The sequence below is a fragment of the Callorhinus ursinus genome, unplaced genomic scaffold (assembly GCF_003265705.2).
Source record: "Callorhinus ursinus isolate GAN/ISIS: 27379988/994484 unplaced genomic scaffold, GSC_fseal_2.0 scaffold15, whole genome shotgun sequence".
In the NCBI taxonomy this organism is placed as follows: Eukaryota; Metazoa; Chordata; class Mammalia; order Carnivora; family Otariidae; genus Callorhinus; species Callorhinus ursinus.
The window spans coordinates 8,598,924-8,617,940 of record NW_027397077.1 but is presented as its reverse complement, the minus strand read 5'-3'; the positions used below and the strand labels follow the sequence as shown (position 1 = coordinate 8,617,940).

General features: G+C 58.1%; 1 protein-coding gene across 3 annotated transcripts in view; it reads left to right on the top strand.

Moving 5' to 3' along the window:
* Nucleotides 1-18,814, top strand: part of POC1A (POC1 centriolar protein A) — a 70,248-nt gene extending 51,434 nt beyond the window's left edge. For all 3 annotated transcript variants that reach the window (XM_073901313.1, XM_025885165.2, XM_073901314.1), the window contains 2 exons: nt 398-541; nt 18,616-18,814. In XM_073901313.1, the coding sequence (XP_073757414.1) occupies nt 398-541; nt 18,616-18,714 (243 nt within the window). In that variant the 3' untranslated portion in view covers nt 18,715-18,814. The remainder of the gene's footprint in view (nt 1-397; nt 542-18,615) is intronic.
* Nucleotides 18,815-19,017: the final 203 nt, after the last annotated feature.

Here is a 19,017-nt window from a genome sequence, read left to right as displayed (position 1 = left end):
GGCCTTGAGCTTGCCAGGAAGAGGGGTGACTTCAGGGCCAGCCTGGGCTTCAGGGTCTCCAGACTCCTGAGGGGCGTACTGGGGGGGGGTGTGGGTGGCATGAGGAGGCAGCGGAGGGCACTGCCCCTCCCTCCCAGGCTCCTCCAGCCCTCGCTGCCATGTGCTTGGATGGCACTCCTCACTCATGGCCTCTGTTCAGAAAGGAAGCCCTGGAAGGGGGCGCGTGGCCCGGATGTGGGAGTACCACCACACTACATTTCTCACCAGTGTTTGGAACTCATGTTTTCGTTTGTGGGTGTTTTTCCACTTCATCCTTTGGAGGGGCTATTCCTCTTTCTGTGTTTCTTTAAGCCCTGAATGAGGACTGAAGGACTCCCTTTCTTTTCATTGTCTTTAGCCAGATGTGGATTTCCCCATCCCTCCCGGCAGAGGGAGGTGTCAGGAGTCGGTGCAGAGCCAGCCCCAGGAGCCCATCAGCGTGCCCCAGACGCTGACCAGCACGCTGGAGCACATCGTGGGCCAGCTGGACGTCCTCACCCAGGTAGGCTGTGACGTGCACTCACCCCACTTGGCCTGGCATTTGGACTATTTGAAGTTGGGCAGCAGGTGCTGTATTTTTAAAAAACATCATCATAATGGACCTACTTTCCAGCCCAAATTAATGAAGTCGCGGTGTCTGCCCTGAGGTCCTGGCTCTCAGAGCCATCTGAGCTCTGGCCAAGCCACTGGACCCCAAAATCACCAGTGCTAGATCCTGCCAGGGTGTGCCCTCCCGGGGCTGGCCTGGGCCACAGCAGAGCTTTGAAGGAAACACTGCCCATTCATTCCGCTCATCGCGGGGTGGGCACAGTCCAGGGGCGTGCCAGGGAACTGTGAGCACTGAGTCAAGGCATCTGGGAACCCAGGCTCTGGCTTTGAGCTGGCATTGCTCTTATCCTCCAAGCAACCTTGGCGAAATCCCTTCGGTTCTCCAAGCCCTGGTGCACTCCTCTGTGATAGGCGGTGGTCATGGACTCTGTTCGTGGTCAGGATTAAAGGAGATGAATCTGTGGGAAGTGTTTGGCTTATGCCTGGCTCTAGGGAGCTGCTCAGTAAATGTAGCGGTGGTGCTGACCAGTGTCATCAGCAAGGCAGATGTGGGCCCCGGCCTCTGGAGCGTAGGTACACCTGGCAGTTGCTAATACAGGATTGGAGTACCAACAGTTTCCCTAAGAGCAGAATGCCCTGGCAAGAGGTGGCAGCCAGCTCCGTGGGCATGAGAGTGGCCCTGGCAGGGGGAGCAGCCTGCCTGCGGGACTGGAGGGGGCCACGGGCACATCCAAGCAACGAGCAAAGCCCAGCCTGGCTGGCGTGGGGCATGCAGGTGGTGGTGGTGGGGGCAGGCAAGGCAGGATTTAAAGGTCGTCAGGCCCCTTGCCCACCTCAGCTGTGGGTGCAGACCGCCTTCTCCTGTGCCAGCTCGTGAGTAGACCAAGGGGGTGGGAGGAAGGCAAAGGACCCCTGAGTCCCTGACAGAAATGGAGCTACAGTGGTGTGTCATCCTTTCCCTCCCTCTGGATCTGGGGCCAAGTGAGAAAAGCTGTCCCATCATGTCCTGTGGTCCACGGCGTGTCGTGGCATCCCGGCTGGTACTGCACATCTTGGGCCTAGGGAAGGAAGGACCTTTGAAGGGAAAGGTCAGGCATCAGTGACTGGGGTTGGTGGGGACGAAAGGTACATCAGACAGACATTTCTGGAAGCCTGTTAACCCTTGAGAAGAAGGCCTGTGCTAAGAGAGGTATGAGCAACGTGCACATCCCCCACCTCAAACGTGTCAGAAACTGCCGAGCCTGCCTCATGTTCTTCACAGCCTTGCCAAGTGAGAGATCAGGGGAGGTGGAATCAATTAGAACTTTATAGGATAAAATTGGAAATTAAGTCTGAGAAGATGGTTAAAAATAGCTTCATTGGATCACTTCATTGGAGTATAGCACTAGAAGCATTTCCCGTCACTGTGTTTCAGGGTTTTGTTATGTGTTAGCAGTTCAGAGGGTGATAGTAATTTTGTAAGAAACTGGCATCACCGAGAATAATGAACGCGCTCTTGTGGCCTGGGCCTCCGGCCCTGGGTCTGGATGGCTGCGTGGCACCCTTGTCCTACCTCACACCGTCCAGCCCCTTTGCAGATCCAAACAGCGCTCCACCCCCGACCAGATGCCAGGCCCGTCAGCCAGTCACCTGCTCTGCCAAACAGTGTGCATTCCTCAGTGTTCCTGACGGACTTGACACATCCTGAGGAGGAATCTTGGTTTCCACAGATGAAGCCCCCACTCGAGGCCTCAGCCTAGTTTCAAAGTGGTAGGAGGTGCATTTGTGCTAACTGGCATGCTGTCCTTGAGCTTGGTTGCTGGTTGTTTTCCAGACGTACCTCCTCTCTTGGATTTGGGGCTCTCGCTGAGGTGTCCGAGCGACAGCCACAGCTGTCTCCTATGGTATTGGGCATTCCTTTCTCTTGGGACCAGCTTCCCATCTCTAGAGGCTCCCCCGAGGCCTAGAACCAGGTGACCCTGCTGTGCATAGCTCCCCATGTGGGTCGCAGCTGGGCGCTGAGCCTCCTTGGTCTGTGGGTATTGGCCTCCCATGCTACCCCCTCAGCGAGCACTCCTCACCGTCTTGGTGTAGCTCTGTGCTCTGGAGGGGCAGGGCTGTCTCAGCTACCCCAGCATGGACTCCTACTTCAGAGTTGTCTGAATCACGTTGTTCTCTGTCTCACCCCGTCACTGCCCCTTCCCTCCCCCGCAAGGAAGTCTACTTCAAAGAGGCTTCTGAGAGGGAAGTTGCCTTCCGGGTCCTTCGCTCCTCCATCCCGCAGAACATCCTCCAAGGAAGAACTATGGGGGCTGCAGTGGCTGGGGATGTTTACTGAGTGAGTCACAGAGCCTTCGGCCCCTGGGTGCCACGAGCAGGACACCCCATTGTGGAAGCTCACAGCCCTCGGAGCCTGCCTTCCCGCTCAGCAGGCTGCTGTGGCCCAGTGACCGCGTCCTCCTCTCTGGATGTTCATGGCCCATTTGCGCCAGTCTGAAGGCCCGGGACCAGTCTCCGTCCTCTTCAGTGGCCCAGAGGTCAGGTGGCTGAGTGCGCCCATGGGGAGTGGTGACTCAGCTTGCTTGGGTGTACATCCCAGTGACCTCGGGCAAGGTGCCTAACCTCTGTGCCTCAGTTTCCAAATGTGGAACACAGAGCTGATAAGAATAGCCACTTCACAGGCCTGCTGTGAGGATTGGATGTGTCAGCTCCTGTGAGGCTCTCTGAGCAGTGCTCAGCAGCACCATGTGCTGCCCTTGTCATTAGTCAGGGCCTGGCAGGGGTGGCGGGGGGGTCATAGCAGCACCCCCTCCGCCGGTCCCCACTATCTCCTTGCCCAGAAGAGCCATGCCTCAGCCCTCGCAGCGGAGGTGGCAGGTTCCCTTCCTTGCCTGAGCCCTCTCCGCGTCTGGGTCCAGCGAGCGGGCAAAAGGCTCGTCGTCCCCCCGGGAAGTAAACTCTCCTCGGGCCGTGTGCAGCTTCCGAAATCCAGCCCTCTGACTCCCCAGTTGGGGTTGTACCGTTTTGTTTTTTTAGGAATGCCTTTTCCATAAAATGCATACATTGTTCTTCAAAAGTGTACCCGTTTGGGGCGATAACTTTGGAATGCGTTGCAAGGTCCATAGGCCTTTGTCCATCTCCCAAGTGGGTGTGTTCTTTGGCCTGGCCCGGCCCGGCAGGCCTCCCTACAGTGTTGTTGTAGATGGGAAGTCCACAGAGGGCGGGCGTCGTGTTCTCCTCCCTCTGTTTATCTGAGCCCTGCAACTTTCCAGGGGCTCTCCTTCGTGGCCCTCATGTCATCTTCCCACCTAGTGCCCAGCAGCTAGCATCATGCCAGGCTTGGATAGGGTGTGAGTAACGGGCCCCAGGGGCCACTCAGCCTGGGACTTCTCCAGGATGCCGGGTGATCCTGAGCTCAGCCCACACTAGGCCAGGGCTCCCCAGCTTCCCCTGCTAGAGAGTTTTGGGGTAGTCGGGGATGGCTTCATCGAGGAGTCCATCTGCAAGCCAAACTTGATCTTCCTGAGAGTTAAGGCTAGACGTTCTTGCTCTGTGATCACAGAGCCTGGTGGCCTTGAGGTCCCGGGCCGGAGAGTACACCCCCTTGCCCTGGCCCTTTTTTGTGTAGGAGAACCCCTCCTTACCCCTGTGAGGGTGCTGTCTGGGGCTTCACTGAAACCTCCACTGTGCTCCTTGGACCCCAATGCCAGCTGGATGCCATGTTCCAGACAGCTGGGGTCTGTCTGGCCTTACACAGCCCTGCCAACTGTGGGGAGCAGAGTGAGCCACCTGCCCATCAGCTTGGACACACCTGCCCTCCTGGATTTGAGGACCGACCCCATCATTCATCCCCTGGGAAACTTTGGGCAGGTGACATTGTTCCCCAGAGCCTTATAGAGTGGGGACCGCCAAGCCAGCTCATGTCTCTGAGCACTGTTGGGAAGCCCTTGGTTAACTGGATATGTTAGACCGGCACCAGCTGTTCCATGGAGCACAGCACGACGTCTGTGTGCTCCCAGGAAAGTGTGCGAAAGTACCAGGCTGGCCAGGTAACACAGGAGTGTTGGGAGTGGACGTTCCACAGGCCTCTGCAGCTGCTGGACTTGAGTCCTAGGAATGCCCTTGAGCTGCCAATGAGACTCTAGTGGTCTGACTAGAGGGAGAGAAAGAAGAGATCTTTCCTCAGGTCCAGGGAGGGGAGCCCTGGGGGACTGGGGTACACGGGGGCTGTTGAAAATCAGGGATGGGTCATGGGGCCCGTTAGGTGGGAGCCTTGAACCTGGACCCAGGCATTGGGCCAAGATTGAAGGTCTTCAAAGACGTATACTTATTGTGATAGCTGTTTTTTGAATCTAGTTATCCTAATGGTTGTTGGGGAAAATGTATTTCCTAACAATGGAGTTTAGGTTTTTCTTTTCTTTTTTTTCTTTCTCTCTCTCTCTCTTTCTTTCTTTTTCTTTTTTTTTAAAAGATTTTGTTTATTTGAGAGAGAAAGTGAGAGAACACAAGCGGGGAGCGGGAGAGGGAGAAGCAGGTTCCCCCATGAGCAAGCAGCCCAATGCGGGGCTCGATCCCAGGACCCTGAGATCATGATCTGAGCCAAAGGCAGATGTTGAAATGACTGAGCCACCCAGGCGCCCCGGGTTTAGGTTTTTCTTTGGAAACTTTCTGCTCCTCAAAACCCGACGTGGGAATTCTCAGGAACTGCTAGGGCTGAGTGGGTACCCCCTCTTCCTCTCATGACCCTGTCCACACACACACACACACACACACACACCCTAGAGAGAGTGGGTACCCCCTCTTCCTCTCATGACCCTGTACACACACACACACACACACACACACACACACACACACACACACACACACACACACACTAGAGAGAACACACACCTGTCATATGGCTACCATGGGTCACTGACCTGCTCTTCTCTTCCTGAGAAAGTTGGCTCAACCTTAGAGGACTGTGAGGTCCAGAAAAAAAGCCCCAGCTGCTCTGGCCCAGCTTTGTCTCCTTCTGTCTGTGTAGATCTGAGTAGGCCTTGGGTTCCTCCTCTGTAGAGGGGAGCCCTTAGGCACTGCCCATCCGCCTAACCCATGGGGTAGGCAGCAGAGGTTGGCACCTCACGTGGGGCCGGGACTTCCCTTAGGGCCTTCTTTCCATGAGTCGCCTTCCTATCTCCCCTCCCTTTGAGGAAGGACTCCAGGGTGGGCCCTGTGGTTGCCAGGCCTGCCTGCTTGGGGATGGGCATTCAGTGTGTATCCAGACAGAGGCTCGGACCTTTCCTCTCACGTTCTTGTGGGGGTGTGTCAGGTGATCTGGGCGACCCTTTCACAGATGCTAGAAAACTCACCAGTGAGGAGGGAGAGGCTGCTTTCCACAACTAGCCTTGCTGCACAAGCTCACCTCCTGCGTTGGCCCCCTTTGCTTCCTTTGCGACTCCTGAGTGACAGGGGTTTGGGTGGTGTCTGGGAGTTGCAGAGTCCCTGGATCTTCCTCAAGGGCAAGGGGTGGGGCGCTGAGGCGTGGACAGTACCCAGGAGCTGAGGGGGCTACAGCGAGGGGCCTGGGCCCAACAAATGGCTTGGCGGTTTTGCCTCAGAAGCCCACAGCAGAGTTATTTTCGACTCTAGTTTCACATCTTGCTGCTTTTTAAAAATACCAAACCATGAAATTCCTGCTCCAACTATGTTTTTTTATGGCACCCGTGCTTCAGGCTGGCCACAGCAATGCTGTGATGTCACGTTCAGGTTCCTGTGACTCACCAGGGGCCGCTGGGCTCCAGGACTAGAACATGCGTGCAGTGGGAAGCAGTCGGGGGCAGGCCCACCCAGCCCCACTGGTTTGGGCCTCTGACATTTGAGTTTGTGAAATATCCAGGTTGTAACTCTGCTGATCTAACTCAACAAGGCTAAGGATTTTTGTCTGTGTGCTTTGGGGGGTTAGATAGAATGGCCTCTTTGTTTTGAGACATCCCGACCCTCCCCACCGTGGTCCTGGCAGTTCCCTGTTTGATGGGCTGCTTGGGTGAGGCACCTAGTTCCATGCTGGTAGGGAAGATGGGAATGCAGGGCCTGCCTGACCACTCTCTGGGGCTCTCAGGATACCTCTTTCCTGGGCAGATGAACTGTTGTTTGTACAAACAGACTCTCGATTTTTAAGCAGTTGTGCCATTTTAGCTGGGGGCCAGCCCTCCCAGGTGCGCCGGGACCGAACTCGTCGGGAAGGTGTAGAGTGAAAGTCTCCTGCCCAGCCACCCCCACCCCCTGCCAGGACCCCTGTTTCTAGAGGGCACGCAGCCCTCAGAGACGGGCAGTGACCTGGGGTGGTGATTGCCGGTTGCCACCAACATGGGCCCTCTCTCCACATCAGCACCTCTGGCCACCTGGCCTACCTAGACCAGAGGGGATCTAGCTGTCGTCCTCTGTACAGACATTCAAGAGCTGCCCTTGGGCAAAGTCAAGTTCAGGACAGCCTGCGCTCCCGCCACTTGGGGTTTGGAGACAAGAGATTTGTTTATCCTCTGTCAAAAGGCTGCTTCCTGGGGACCAGACACTCTGTGGTCTGTGTTAGAGGTGTACTTGGGGTCTGACTCTAGCCGGTTGCAGAGGGGCTGGGCCCTGGCCCTTCCCCAGCCCTGTTGCTCCTTTTGGCAGTGTATCCACAGGCTCCTCTGGCCTTGCAAAAAGCAAAAGCTGGTGCTGCTAGCGGCACTCAAAGGCAGGACAGGCTCGTGTTCATGAGTGCGTGGGGGGCTGCACAGCAGCTCCCTCTTCTCTGCTGTCTGCCGTCGTGGCCAAAGTACCCCTCCCCTCTCCAAAGAAGCTGCAGACCGAAAGCCCCCGCCCACCAGATGGGCTTGGGATGGCTGCGGTTACCTCGGGGGGGCCCCAGAATGTTCACGGTCCTAGGAGAGTTCTCCTGTGAGGCCCTGAGCCAGCTCGGCGGGGGGGAGGGGGAGCGGGGGCTGGAGTGGGATAATAGGGCCCATGCAGGGGCATCTCGTTCAGACTGACTCTGGGATTACTCTAGAGGAGGGAAGAAGGGGACTGTGGGTGGTTTGCTTGCGCTCTGCTGGGGACCCAGGGGCCCTCCAGGGAAGGGTGCTAATAAGCACTGGCCACGTGAAGGGGCCTATGAGTGTTCCGGTTGTGACAGGCAGTCCCAAATTGGCCTACATGGCTCTGTGATGAACCAAGTCACAGCTGACCCTGTGTCCATTTGGCACTCTCCCAAATGAAGTGCCACTAGAACGGGCAGGGAGAGCTACAGTTGGGCTGGCCACTCCCGTCCTCCTGCCCCGTGGAGGGCCCTCTCCGGGCCTGGACTGCCGGTACAGACCCTCTCCCTTGGCAGACGAAAAAAGGCAGAAAGATGCTTTCAACTCAGAGAGGCATGGCTTCTCGGGGAGCAGGTCCATGCCCCCCCCTTTCTGATTTGGGCCCAGCTGGTGGCTCCAGAAAACCATCCAAGATGAGAGGGTAGGTTTCCTACCATGGGCCAGTGGGTCCTTGGCAGGGCAGGGGAATCCTGTGAGCCCTTCTTCCCTGAGCTGGGCCTGTTGGGCTAGGGCTACCTCCTGCTTGCCAGGCGGTCCTGAGTCCTCCAACAAGCTACCTGACAGTCTGTCTGACTTGGGATGATGGTGTTTTATCAGGTTGTGGTAAATTAACTACCATATTGGATTACGGATTGTTGGAAAAGTCAACTTCCGAAGAAATGGAATGCAGAAGGTGGTCCGAGCCAAGGTTCACGCCCCATGCTTAGCCCTGTTTGGACTCACCCTGGAGTCAGAGTACAGCAGAGCCTGTGGCCGAGCAGTGATTGGCATCCTGCACCTTAGGCCCTGTCCCGGTTAGATCCTTGCCTCCCTGGTGGCCTGCCCAGGGCTGACAAAGAGATGAGCTTGAACTCAAGCCAGTGTGGGTGGGATATGCAGCTCAGATCTTCTGTCCTGGTGTGGGTAGCACCCCATGGATCCCAGGAGCATTCGGTTTTATGGATGGTGATGAGTGGACCCACTTTATACCTTTTCTTGTGGGGGTAAGTAGTAAGATGGAAAAGCCTGTGTTCATTTAAAAGGAGCTGCTTTTAAGCCGCAAGGAAGGTAAATTAGCCAAGATTCCTTAATCCCATGGCTAATCCACCAATAGAAAATAGTGTTTCATGTGCTTCCCGAAGAGAGCTAATCCTCAGTAGAGGTGGGGGCTGGGGGGCTGCAGAAACGTCAGAGAAATCCTATATCCCTGAGATAATGTGAAACAGAAACATGGACCTGTGGGCTCGAGGGACAAAGGCTCATTTTGTATTGTTAGCAGCAAACTGGGGGGTGAAAGGGGTTGGTTAAAAAGACAGTTGCTGAGCCCAGAGAGATTGAGAGGAATTTCTTCAGAAACACATTTTGTTGTGCATCAGCTGTGTGTGATCCTGGGCAAGTTAGTCTGTAAGACGTCAGCGTGAGAGGGAATTGCCCATTTCTTCCCCTCTGAAGTTCAGAGCTCAAAGCTGTTAGCCCTCATCAAATGAGGCCTGAGGTGGGAGGGGGAGGAAGTGGGTTGCTTCCTGGACTCCCACCCCACTCTGTGCACCCCCACATCCTGCTGAGGCCAGGGCCAGCTGACAGGGGCCCCTCTGGCCTACCTACCCTCCAATCCCTCCCCCACTGTCCCCTCGAGCCTGCCGGGTCCAAGGCCCAAGCTGTGGGAGGAGGGGTCCTCACTAGCCAGGCGGGCTCCAGGGGACCTGGGCTGGCTGGTGGAGGACCTGAATTCTCTGCATCTTGGTGGCACTCAGGGCCTGCATTTGTCCATCCCGAGCCCAGGGTGGCACCTACTATGTGCCAGGAGCTGTGCCTAGAAACAGGAAGACAGCGGTGAGCAAGAATAGACAAAACCCCCTGTCTTCGTGAAGCTGGCCTTCAGAGCGATGGAGGTCAACGGCTGTTGAGGGCCGGCGTTTGCACCTTTGACTCCAAGACCACAGACCACGGGGCACTGGACAGAGGCTGGGGCAGAGAGGCAGAGTCTTGGCTGGCGGGGAGGGCAGGGCTCAGACCAGCAGCCGCATTCCCAGGAAGCCATGCTGGCCCTTCCGGCCCCCGTTCACCCCTGACATATGGCAACTGGCTGGCCAGGGCACCATCCGCAAGACGGCCCTGCGTGTGCACACATGCACGTGCACACACACACACACACACACACAGACGTACACCAGCAGACGAAGCTGGGGCTGGCAGGAGATGAGGTAGAGCTGTGCGGGCGCTGAGCCTGGCAGCCCCGCTTTGTTTTGATAACTCACAAGACCCCACAGCAAAGAGATTCCCCTTTTCTTGCATCTGTTTTAGATCTTTAAAATCTGAGTGAAGTCAAAACCATGCTACAGGGGAGATTAATTCCACATTTTTCCATCTTTGCTATGAAACCAAAGGAAAGTTAGACATTCTGTGCGGCACAGTCGAGACAGGGGCGTTGAGCCAATGGCCAACGCCAGGACGTTTCCCGCAGCCTGGCACCAACCAGGGTCCCCGGTGGTGTGGTTGGGCAGCTGTGCCCTCTCCCTAAGCCCCAGGACGCCTGGGACACTACCACCAGGAATCTGGCTTCTGGGTTGGGGGGAGGGGGTTGGGATGCCCCAGCCTCTGTGGGAGACCTCCTGGAGGAGCCCAAAGCAACCACAAGCCTGGAAGTGATTAAAAGGAACTTTCCGTCACAAGAGAACTTTAAGGAGCAGCCAGACCCCCACGTGCCCTGATGGCTCAGTCCCTACCAGGCCTGACCACAGGCCGCCTTCTTCTGGGCCCCATCAAGCCCCATCTGTGCCCGAGGCTCCCTGCAGCCCAGAGCTCAGCCGTGGCCCCTGTCAGGTGGGGAGCCATGTTGCCCACAGGATACCCCCATGTCCAGAGCGGGGGCCACATAAACATTAGCTGTTAATATGGTATGACAGTGGAGCCTGGAGAGATGCGTTGTACAGACGGGGAATCTGAAGCCTTGAGTCAGGTAACTTGCCCAGGGCAACTCAGCAAGTTAGTAGTCAAATTCGGATTTGAACCCAGGAAGGACAGCTCTGGAGCCTGTGCCCTTACCACACAGGACAAAGGTGGGGACTGGGGGTTACCGTGACAGCATTTTCTAAGGGCCCGCCCCAGTGCTATGGCCAGGACATCCTGGGAGGGGGGGAGCACAGGCACCAAGTGTGGGGCTGGGACCAGGAGGACTTCAGGGGGAAGAGGGTTGGAGTGGGGCTTTAGGTAGGTGGCTTTGGTCAGAGAGAGTGGTAGTAACAGGCAATGTGGGCCTTGAGTCCAACCTTTATCCCTGAGCTCCTGCACAGGAAAGGGACATGGCAGAAGCAGTGTGGAGGTGAAGGACCCGGGAGTCCCGGGAAGCTGAGGTGGAAGGTGGGGCCTAGGGTACCCGCCACTCGTTGAGGGCCCTGGGGCAGGGGTAGCCTGCTTGGATCCCGTGAGGACACTCCTCGAGCAGAGCCCTGACGTGAGGGCATTGCCCTGCCTGACTCAGCAGCCAGAAGGGTCGTGGACAGCATGATCCAGTCACGGGATTGGTTTCCTGCGCCCCGTCAGCCCTTCCTGCGGCCCCCACCCGCCCCAGCACCCTCCTGTGCTCACCGCTCCCACTGCCCTCTCCCGGCCTTTGCCCAGTGCTGCCTCTGCCCTGCATACTTCCCTTCCCTCCCTCTGACCGTCTCCCCGCTCCGCGGCCCTGGCACACACCTCGTGTGGCACCCCCCCCCACCCCCGCCCCCCCCGCACCCACCCCCCGTGGCCCCCCCCCCGACCACGTCACCCCTGGCACACACCTCGTGTGGCACCCCCCCCAACCACGTCACCCTCCTGCCTCACTGCCCGTCCTGCCCCCTTCAGACACCGGCGGCTCGGCCTCCTGGCTTCCTGCTACACGGCCGTCCCAGGGCTGCTTTAGTTCCCCTCACCACCATGCCCCGAGCCCAGCAGAGTGCTCGAGGGGGGCGTGTGGCCGGAGGTGAGCTCTCCCGCCCATGCCCCCTGTCCACCTCCGGGCCACCTGTCTTCCATGTTCCGGGGAGGCCCGGGAGGGGATGGTGACCATAAAAACCACCTAAGTGGGGCTCCATGCTCCACCCAGGGCACTACTGAGAGCACGAGGTGGACGTGGAGAAGTGCCCTGGCTGGGGAGGGGGCTGCAGGAGAGAAGGCTGGGACGGGGCAGTGCTGTGGGGAAGCCTAGAGCGCGGCCTCCGCGTGCGGGAGCCTTCTGTAGGGAACTGGCCGAATATCCGAGGGAGGGACATGGAATGGCTGGCTGGTCTCCCTCTGTCTTTCTCCCTTCTTCCAACACGTTGCTCGCTGTTAGTCGTGGCCGAGCAGCTTTGCCGGAAGCCAGCCCAGACAGGACCGGCGCTAAGGCCACGCCAGTGCCTAGAAGCCCCCATGAGCCAGAGCCTCTTGTTGATGGCATGTGGCGGACCTGACACCCTGTACCCTGGTGGAGGAGCCGCTGCTGGAAGGGCCCTGGCTCAGGGGGTCTGCCCTGGGTCTGTGTTCTGAAGTGCCAGGTCACTCCCTTCCATTTCACGTCCAGCTGAGGCACCACTTGACCACGGTCAGTTCCCGACCCGAGCCTCTTCCCCAAGACTCACTCTGGAACCTGCTCTGAAAACCGGCCACTGAAACTTGCTCAGACCTGTGAGTGTGATAAGGCAGTGCCAGGGAATGGAGGCCTCCCTGTTCCTGTCCCTTTTTGGCTGAGGGCCCTGGGGCCCCTCCTCCACCTTCCTCATGGCCACCACACTCTCTTCCCTGTTCAGTCACTCCAGACCAACCACACTGACCTCCTTGATAGTTCCAAGTGTGCCATAGTCTTCTGTGCCTCAGGGCCTTTGTACCTGCTGTAGCTGGTGTTTGAAACGTATTTCCTTCAGCCTGTCTTGTGTTGTCTCCTCACAGAGGCCTCCCGAGTCCTGGTCAGAGTTGGAGCTCTCCTTCCCAGGTCTGTCAGCCCCAGAGTAGGCAAGCCTTGTCAGGGGCCTGGACTTCACTTGGAGCTCACTCTCTGTGAACACATCCTGCTCCTTTTCTTGCCTTCTCCCCAAACACAAGTGTAAAGGGGATGAAAAAAGAGACCTGAAAAGGAGGTAGAAACGAGGACTAGGGGAAAGAGCTGAGCAAGAAAATGCAGGACAAGCCCGCCTCAAAAGGAAACCAGTCTGGGGAGAAACAAGAGGCCAGCAGGGCTGAAAGAAGGGGGAGGTCATGCCGTGAGGAAGTGGGAGGCCGGGAAGTAGGCAGAAGGGACAGAGGAGAAGCCCTGCAAGCCCAGGGAAAGCGCGATGGCGGAACTGGCAGGGAGGGTGGTCCCGAGAGGACTGCGCACTGCTCCGTGAGGCGAGCGGCACCTCCGAGGCTGGGGGATTCCTTCCCTCAGGGAGCACTGGACTTGGCCTCCTCCTCACGACGCCCGTGCAGAGCCCGCGGGAGCATCCTGGCTCCCCAGGCCTGGCTCCCAGCCCTCTCCGGCAGAGCGCGGTCGGGCAGAGGCCCTGCAAACGCACTTTGGCCTCTGGCAGTGCTACCGATGCCCGAGTCCCTGTCACACACCAGGAGTGGAGGCTGTCCCCTTGGCCACCTCAGAAGTCGGTGGAGATACACACCCCAAGCTCTGCCCCACGCAGGGCACCCAGACTGGCCCATCTGAGCCCTTGCTGGGCGTGGGGACAGGGTGGGAGCTGGCCTCTACTGCTCCAGCTGCCAGGCCCCGCAGCCTCGGGCAGCCATCAGAGACCTTGATGCCGGTCGGGAAAAGGCGTCTAAGGCAGTGAGGTACGGAGCCGCGGTGTGTATGGAAATGTCCTTCGTGTTGTGTTGTCTCCCACTTGGAGCTGGGGGCCCTGGGTGCCAGACATGTGGCTGAGGACTGGCATTTTGGTGCCACTTCTTTGAGCATCACTCAAGTTGTTAGGGGACTAAAAATACAAGCCTGTCACTTTAAAATCGGTTATTTTTATACCCCACTCAGAAGGCCCTTCAGGGTGTTACATGAACCGTCTTACACATCTTGAACTGTGAGTGAGAGAAGCCGCTCGCCTGTTAATGTTGACTTGACAGGGGACAGATCAGTGTCTGCTGTCCCCTAGCAGTGAAATGAGGATTCGAATGAGATGCCCTTGTTCAGCCTCTCCCGGGAGGATCTTCCTCCGGAGATGCTTCCCCGCCCCCAGCCGGAGCTGGCCTCCCTCATGCTCTTGGCTTTGGTCCCCAACGCCTCCAGCACCCTCCTCCCTGCTGGGCCCCCTGCGTTGGGCTGCCCCTTCCTTGTCACCCACTGAGGGGCCAGGCTGCTTTCCAGGGGGCTTCAGCAGTGTCCCTGGCATCATCGTGCCCCGGATTCTGTCTGGGGCCCAGGGGCTTGTGGGTCCACTGCTCCCCCCGCTCGTGTCCCCCACTCTACCCCCAGCAGTGAAGATGATGTCAGCAATGCAAAATAGCCCTGCTGCTGGTTCAGGCCCCCTGCCGGCCCTCAGATGGGCCTCACACTTAACCTGTCCTGTCTGGAGCCCATTCTCCACCTTTCTTGCGGGCCGTCCTGTCCTGTGATAGGTCCTGTGTTCAGGGCCTCAGGGAATGTCCCTTCTCCCATCGGCCATCTGACTTACCACCAGGTGGTGGCAGTTCATACCTCGTGGGTATGTCTGGTTAGGCCGAACCACACTCATGCAGGCCCTCCCCAGAGCATCCCTGTGTGGCAGCCAGAGGGTGCCAGGTGAGCCTCTGACAGGTGTGACTTTGAGGATGAAACTTCTGGGTCTCTGTGACCTTGCCCCGTGAGGCTCCCCTGTGGCTGGCAGGTGAAGGCTGCGACCTTGGAAGTGGGCGGTGTTGGACAGGGGTGATGGTGTCCAGGCATGGGGTCTGAATTCTGCTTCCTGTCACTGTGGTTCAGGGGCAGAGCAGTCGAGCCCCGTGTTGTGAGGGGTGGGGCCAGCAGGGAAGTGGGTGAGTTCCATAGCGTGTTGGGGAACTGATCACTTGTGCTGAGTGACATGGCACCCTGGTGAAAGAAAGCATCTAAAATTCAAGTGTTCGGGTACTTTCTCATCACGTATCTACTAAAAGGTTCTTGTTGGTATGTCCCTTTTATCCATAGAAAATTGCCTTTTTGTAGCCAAAATTGTGACTTTCGTGATAATTCAGTCAGGTGAGAGACTGCTGTATGGGGTTTGGGGGCATCTGAGGCCTGGGAACCACCTCTGAGGGTGGCCCAATGGTGTGAGGGGGCTGCTGGGTGACCCTGGGGGGTGGTCCCTTCCCACTGCTTCTGCTCATTTAATCTGGGGCCACCTGGCCAGGTGACCTGGACAGGACAGAAGGTGGCTGCTGGTGGGTAAGAATAGAGATCCACAGGTTCCTCCTCAGGCTACCTGAGTTTGGGCATTGGGTGGGGGACTCAGGCCTCCTGGGGTTACATGGCGAGTAGCCCTCGGGCATGGCTGGAGCAGGTGGGGAGGAATAAGTGCATGATGGGGACAGAGCCAAGGTGCAGCTCCCAGTGCCTTAGTGCAAAACTCTGAAGCCGGGCCACCGCAGTTCGCGGCCCTGGCCAGTCATTTATAAGCTATGGGACTTTAGGCAAGTTGCTTAATAGCACTGTGGCTTGGTTTCCTCATGTGAAAAATGGGGATGACGAGGGCTCCCGCCCTGAAGGATTGTTGAAGAGCGCTTGGCGTATCATGAGCACTCCGTGAACGTCAGCTGCCAGGAGCAGCCCCTGGAGCAGAGTGTGTCAAAAATCATCAGGATGACCGCCCCCTCCCCCCTCCCCAGAGCCGGTCCTGGCTCTTCCCACCAGTCTCCCTTTGAGTCTGAGCTCCACACCCCAATTACAGAGGGGCCTCTAGAGTAAGCTGCCCGGATGGCACAAGGCCCAGGGAGAGGGAATGAGTTGCCTGGTTTCTCCGAGGTCCACAGACAGAAGGGACCTTTCTGGAGGAGTTTGGACCCCAGCATGCAGGAGGCCTAGGAGATGGGCCACCTTGCCCAGACAGGTCTGCCCAGCAGCCAGAACCCTGGCCTTCTCAGCCCTTTCTCCACTCTTCCTTTGCCCTGCTGGAGAGGCAGAGGCCACAGGCACCCAGGCCAGGCAGGGCTGCTTCCCTCATTGGCATCTGCCACCAGACCCAGCCTGCACCTCCTTGGGGACTTAGAAGCTGTGGGACTTATGAGGGGGAGAGGCTGGGACCAGACCTCTGGCCCACCGTTCCTCTGCACAGAGAAAGGTAAGGGGCCGTGTGGGCCCAGGGCTGCTTGCAGGGCCAGCTCTCATTTGCCCTGAGTGAAAGGAGGGCGAGAAGGTGGGGGGGGGGGTGGGGCTTGGTGTCTGGAAGACGAGCTGTTTGCTTCAGTAGTGCTCCTCCCCACCCTCTTGTCTCTGGGCCCCCTGTGGCGGGACCCGGAGCACAAGGCAGGGTGAGCGGCCTGCTCGGCGTGGCCCTGGGCAGCCGGAGGAGCGGACTACCGCCTCTGCCTTCTGGACGCTGAGGCAGCACGTATTTACTGAGACTTGCTTGTACGCCTGACACTTGGTGCGGGGATGTTGCTCTGAACCAACAGGTGAAGGTCACACTGTGAACAGGGTCACGCAGTACGGCTCGGAATCAGTCCTTGCTGGGGATGCCCTCGCCTGCCTGTGTGCTATCCCAGGTGCTTTCCCCTTCCCCCCGTAGGCCCCAGCAGCCAGGAGGCAGGGTGGCACCATGGTGGCCTGGGCTGAGTCCCTGCAGATGGCCCGCCTGCCCTCTTACTGTCTGTACCGCCAGCCCTGAGTGTGTTGGACCTCTGCTCCTCAAGTGCCCCAAAGGCAGCCATTCCGTCGCAGGGGAGACCTTTTCCCTGGTGTAGGGAAGGCACATCAGTAAAATTAGGCATTGGGATTTCTAGGTTTCACTTTACCTTGAGAGACACCATTTTCCACAAAAACGACGCCCCATGCTTTTATTAGAGTAGGACTATTAAGGAAAACTTGTGGAGCAGAGAACGCCGGACAACGTTCTAATGTACAGATACCCAAAACTTGTCCCCCTCTTCCCGGCCCATCCGTCCGGCTCAGACGGGGGTCGGGCGGGAGCAAATATGAGCACGAAGAGCCTGGTGGACCTCATCCCTGAATGGTGGCTGCCACTCAGCATCTTGGCAGAGTGTGCTGGGGGTGTGGGGGAGAGGGGAAGTAGAGACCAAACAAGAGATGATGACTCTTCCAGAGCCTTTCGCAGCTGGAAAAGGGGAGAAGCCGGAGAACAGCAGGGAGAAGGAGGAGCTGCAGATTTGAGGAGCAGTGGACTTTAAGCTTTTTTGTCTATAACATGCCATGAAGCACCCCCTCAAAGCTCCCAAAGGAAGGGCCCACAACCGGGCTGGCACCCTCCTTCCGGGGGGGCTGCATATGAAACAGGTGTGTGCATTTATGCTTAAAGAAATGTAATATGGACAAATGGCCATATTTCTACCGAGCTGAAGCATGGGACCCCTGTGGAACTAAGTGGAGGCCTCGTGAAATGTGTGGCAGCCCTGGTATTGACACTGGCCCAGGACCCACTGCCTCCACATTTGAGACTTTGGTCCCTGTGAAAAGTTAAAAGGGGCGGGGCGGGGGTGGGCAAAGAGGAAAAGCCGGCCGGCTCCCCCACTGTGGCCTGGAGTCCGGGGCCCTCGGAAAAAGTCTGGATGAGGAATGATGTTGGAGTTTGGCTCAGCGCGCGTTTCACAGCCGCCAGTGGAAACTTCCAGGAATGCTGCTCTGGGCCAGCCAGGGGCTGTTTCCGCCGCCACTTTTACGAGGTACAGACCATCCCCCCCACCCCCCCCCCAACGCGGCTCCTGGCCACCACAGGGAGAGTGTGACTATCTCCTTCAGCCCAGCCCTGCCTCTCAGGGTGCAGTACACCTTTTCAGGCTCAGGCCTGTACCCCAGGGTTCAGAGCCCCTGCAGCCCAGGCCGGCTCACTTCGAAAGGGCCAGCCGCCAGGAGGAGTAGCCGACATCCGTGCGGGATGCTGTGAGAATTTACAGCAGCCTCAGAGGGGAAACTCCCTCCCAGAATGTTTCAGTGTTTTATTAAATGTATGAAAGGAAAGTTTCCTTTTCACTGGACGAAGGCCCAGAGCCTCCTTGGAGCCTCAGGGAAGGTGGCAAAACCTCTTGGGAAAGCCTACAGACAAATGGGTAAAATTAATAGAAAGTATTGTTTCTTAATCTGACCCCTTCCTGCTGGCTGTAGGCTGCACCACACAGGGACCAAGCCTGCCTCATTCGTGGTGGACTTACCCCGTGCCTGGTGCGGGCCTGGCACGCACAGGCTCTCACCCAGCCCTCGAGGAGGAGGTGAAGCAGAGCTCAGCCGTCATGGCCAGCATGGGGCAGGCTGGGCGAGGGCTGGGGTTGGCCGTGGGACTGGTGGGCAGGCCCTGGGCGGGGAGTCCTTGAGGGCAGTGGGCCAGCTGCTCTGTGGGGAGCACACGGGCTCCCAGACAGCACCACCCCTCTGCCAGCACTCTGTCCAAAGCCAGAGAAGGTGGGCGGGTTTTTTGCAGCCTTGCCCAGCAGCCATGTCTGCGAGACTGGCCCTGGCCCATGAGGCACATGCAGCCCCGGCAGCTGGGGGCATTTGGCAAGCCAGACGGCTAGGTCCCCAGGTCAGCCATGCTGGGTATGCGGGAGAGGCCAGGGAGCCCAAGGGCTCAGCCTCTGGAAGCCAACATGATGACAAGCGTTGCCAGCATGGGTCAAGCTAAGAAGTGCTGGCCACCATCCTGAGTCACCTCCTAGTCTCCAGGACTCCCGCGAGCTTGGCCTTGTCCTTCCATGACAGGCAAGAAGGGGCTCAGAGACGGAGTTAGGGCCTAACTCCCAGAGGGCATATTCCTGCAGTGGTCCTCACTGGACAGGCAGAGGCCCTCCTAGGCTCAGGGGCGCTCACTCATCTCCCAGCTGAGGGGAGCCCCAGGGCAGCCCTGTAGCCCCTCCGTCCTCTGAAGCCTGACCACCATTTATTTTGCAGACGGTCTCCATCCTGGAGCAGCGGCTGACGCTGACGGAAGACAAGCTGAAGCAGTGTCTGGAGAACCAGCAGCTAATCATGCAGAGAACGACACCGTGATCAGGGGAGCAAGAATCAAGAGCTCGCTCAATTTTGGGGGGTGGCAGGCCGGGGATTTGTACTATGGGACTTGGGTCAATAAATGAAGGGGATTCAGCCCTGTGGGACTCACATCCGTCCCCGAGCCCCCGAGGTTATGCCCTTCTGTCCCCACCTGCTCTCTGCCCCCGGAGGCTCGCCACCTGCCAGTGGAAGGCCCCCCGTGGGCGGGGCCCGCATACGCAGAGTGGACTACGTTTGGTTTAACCTGAAGGAGTCACTTGAAAATGTTTGCTACCTCGGAGTCCTAATGGGCCCGAAGAT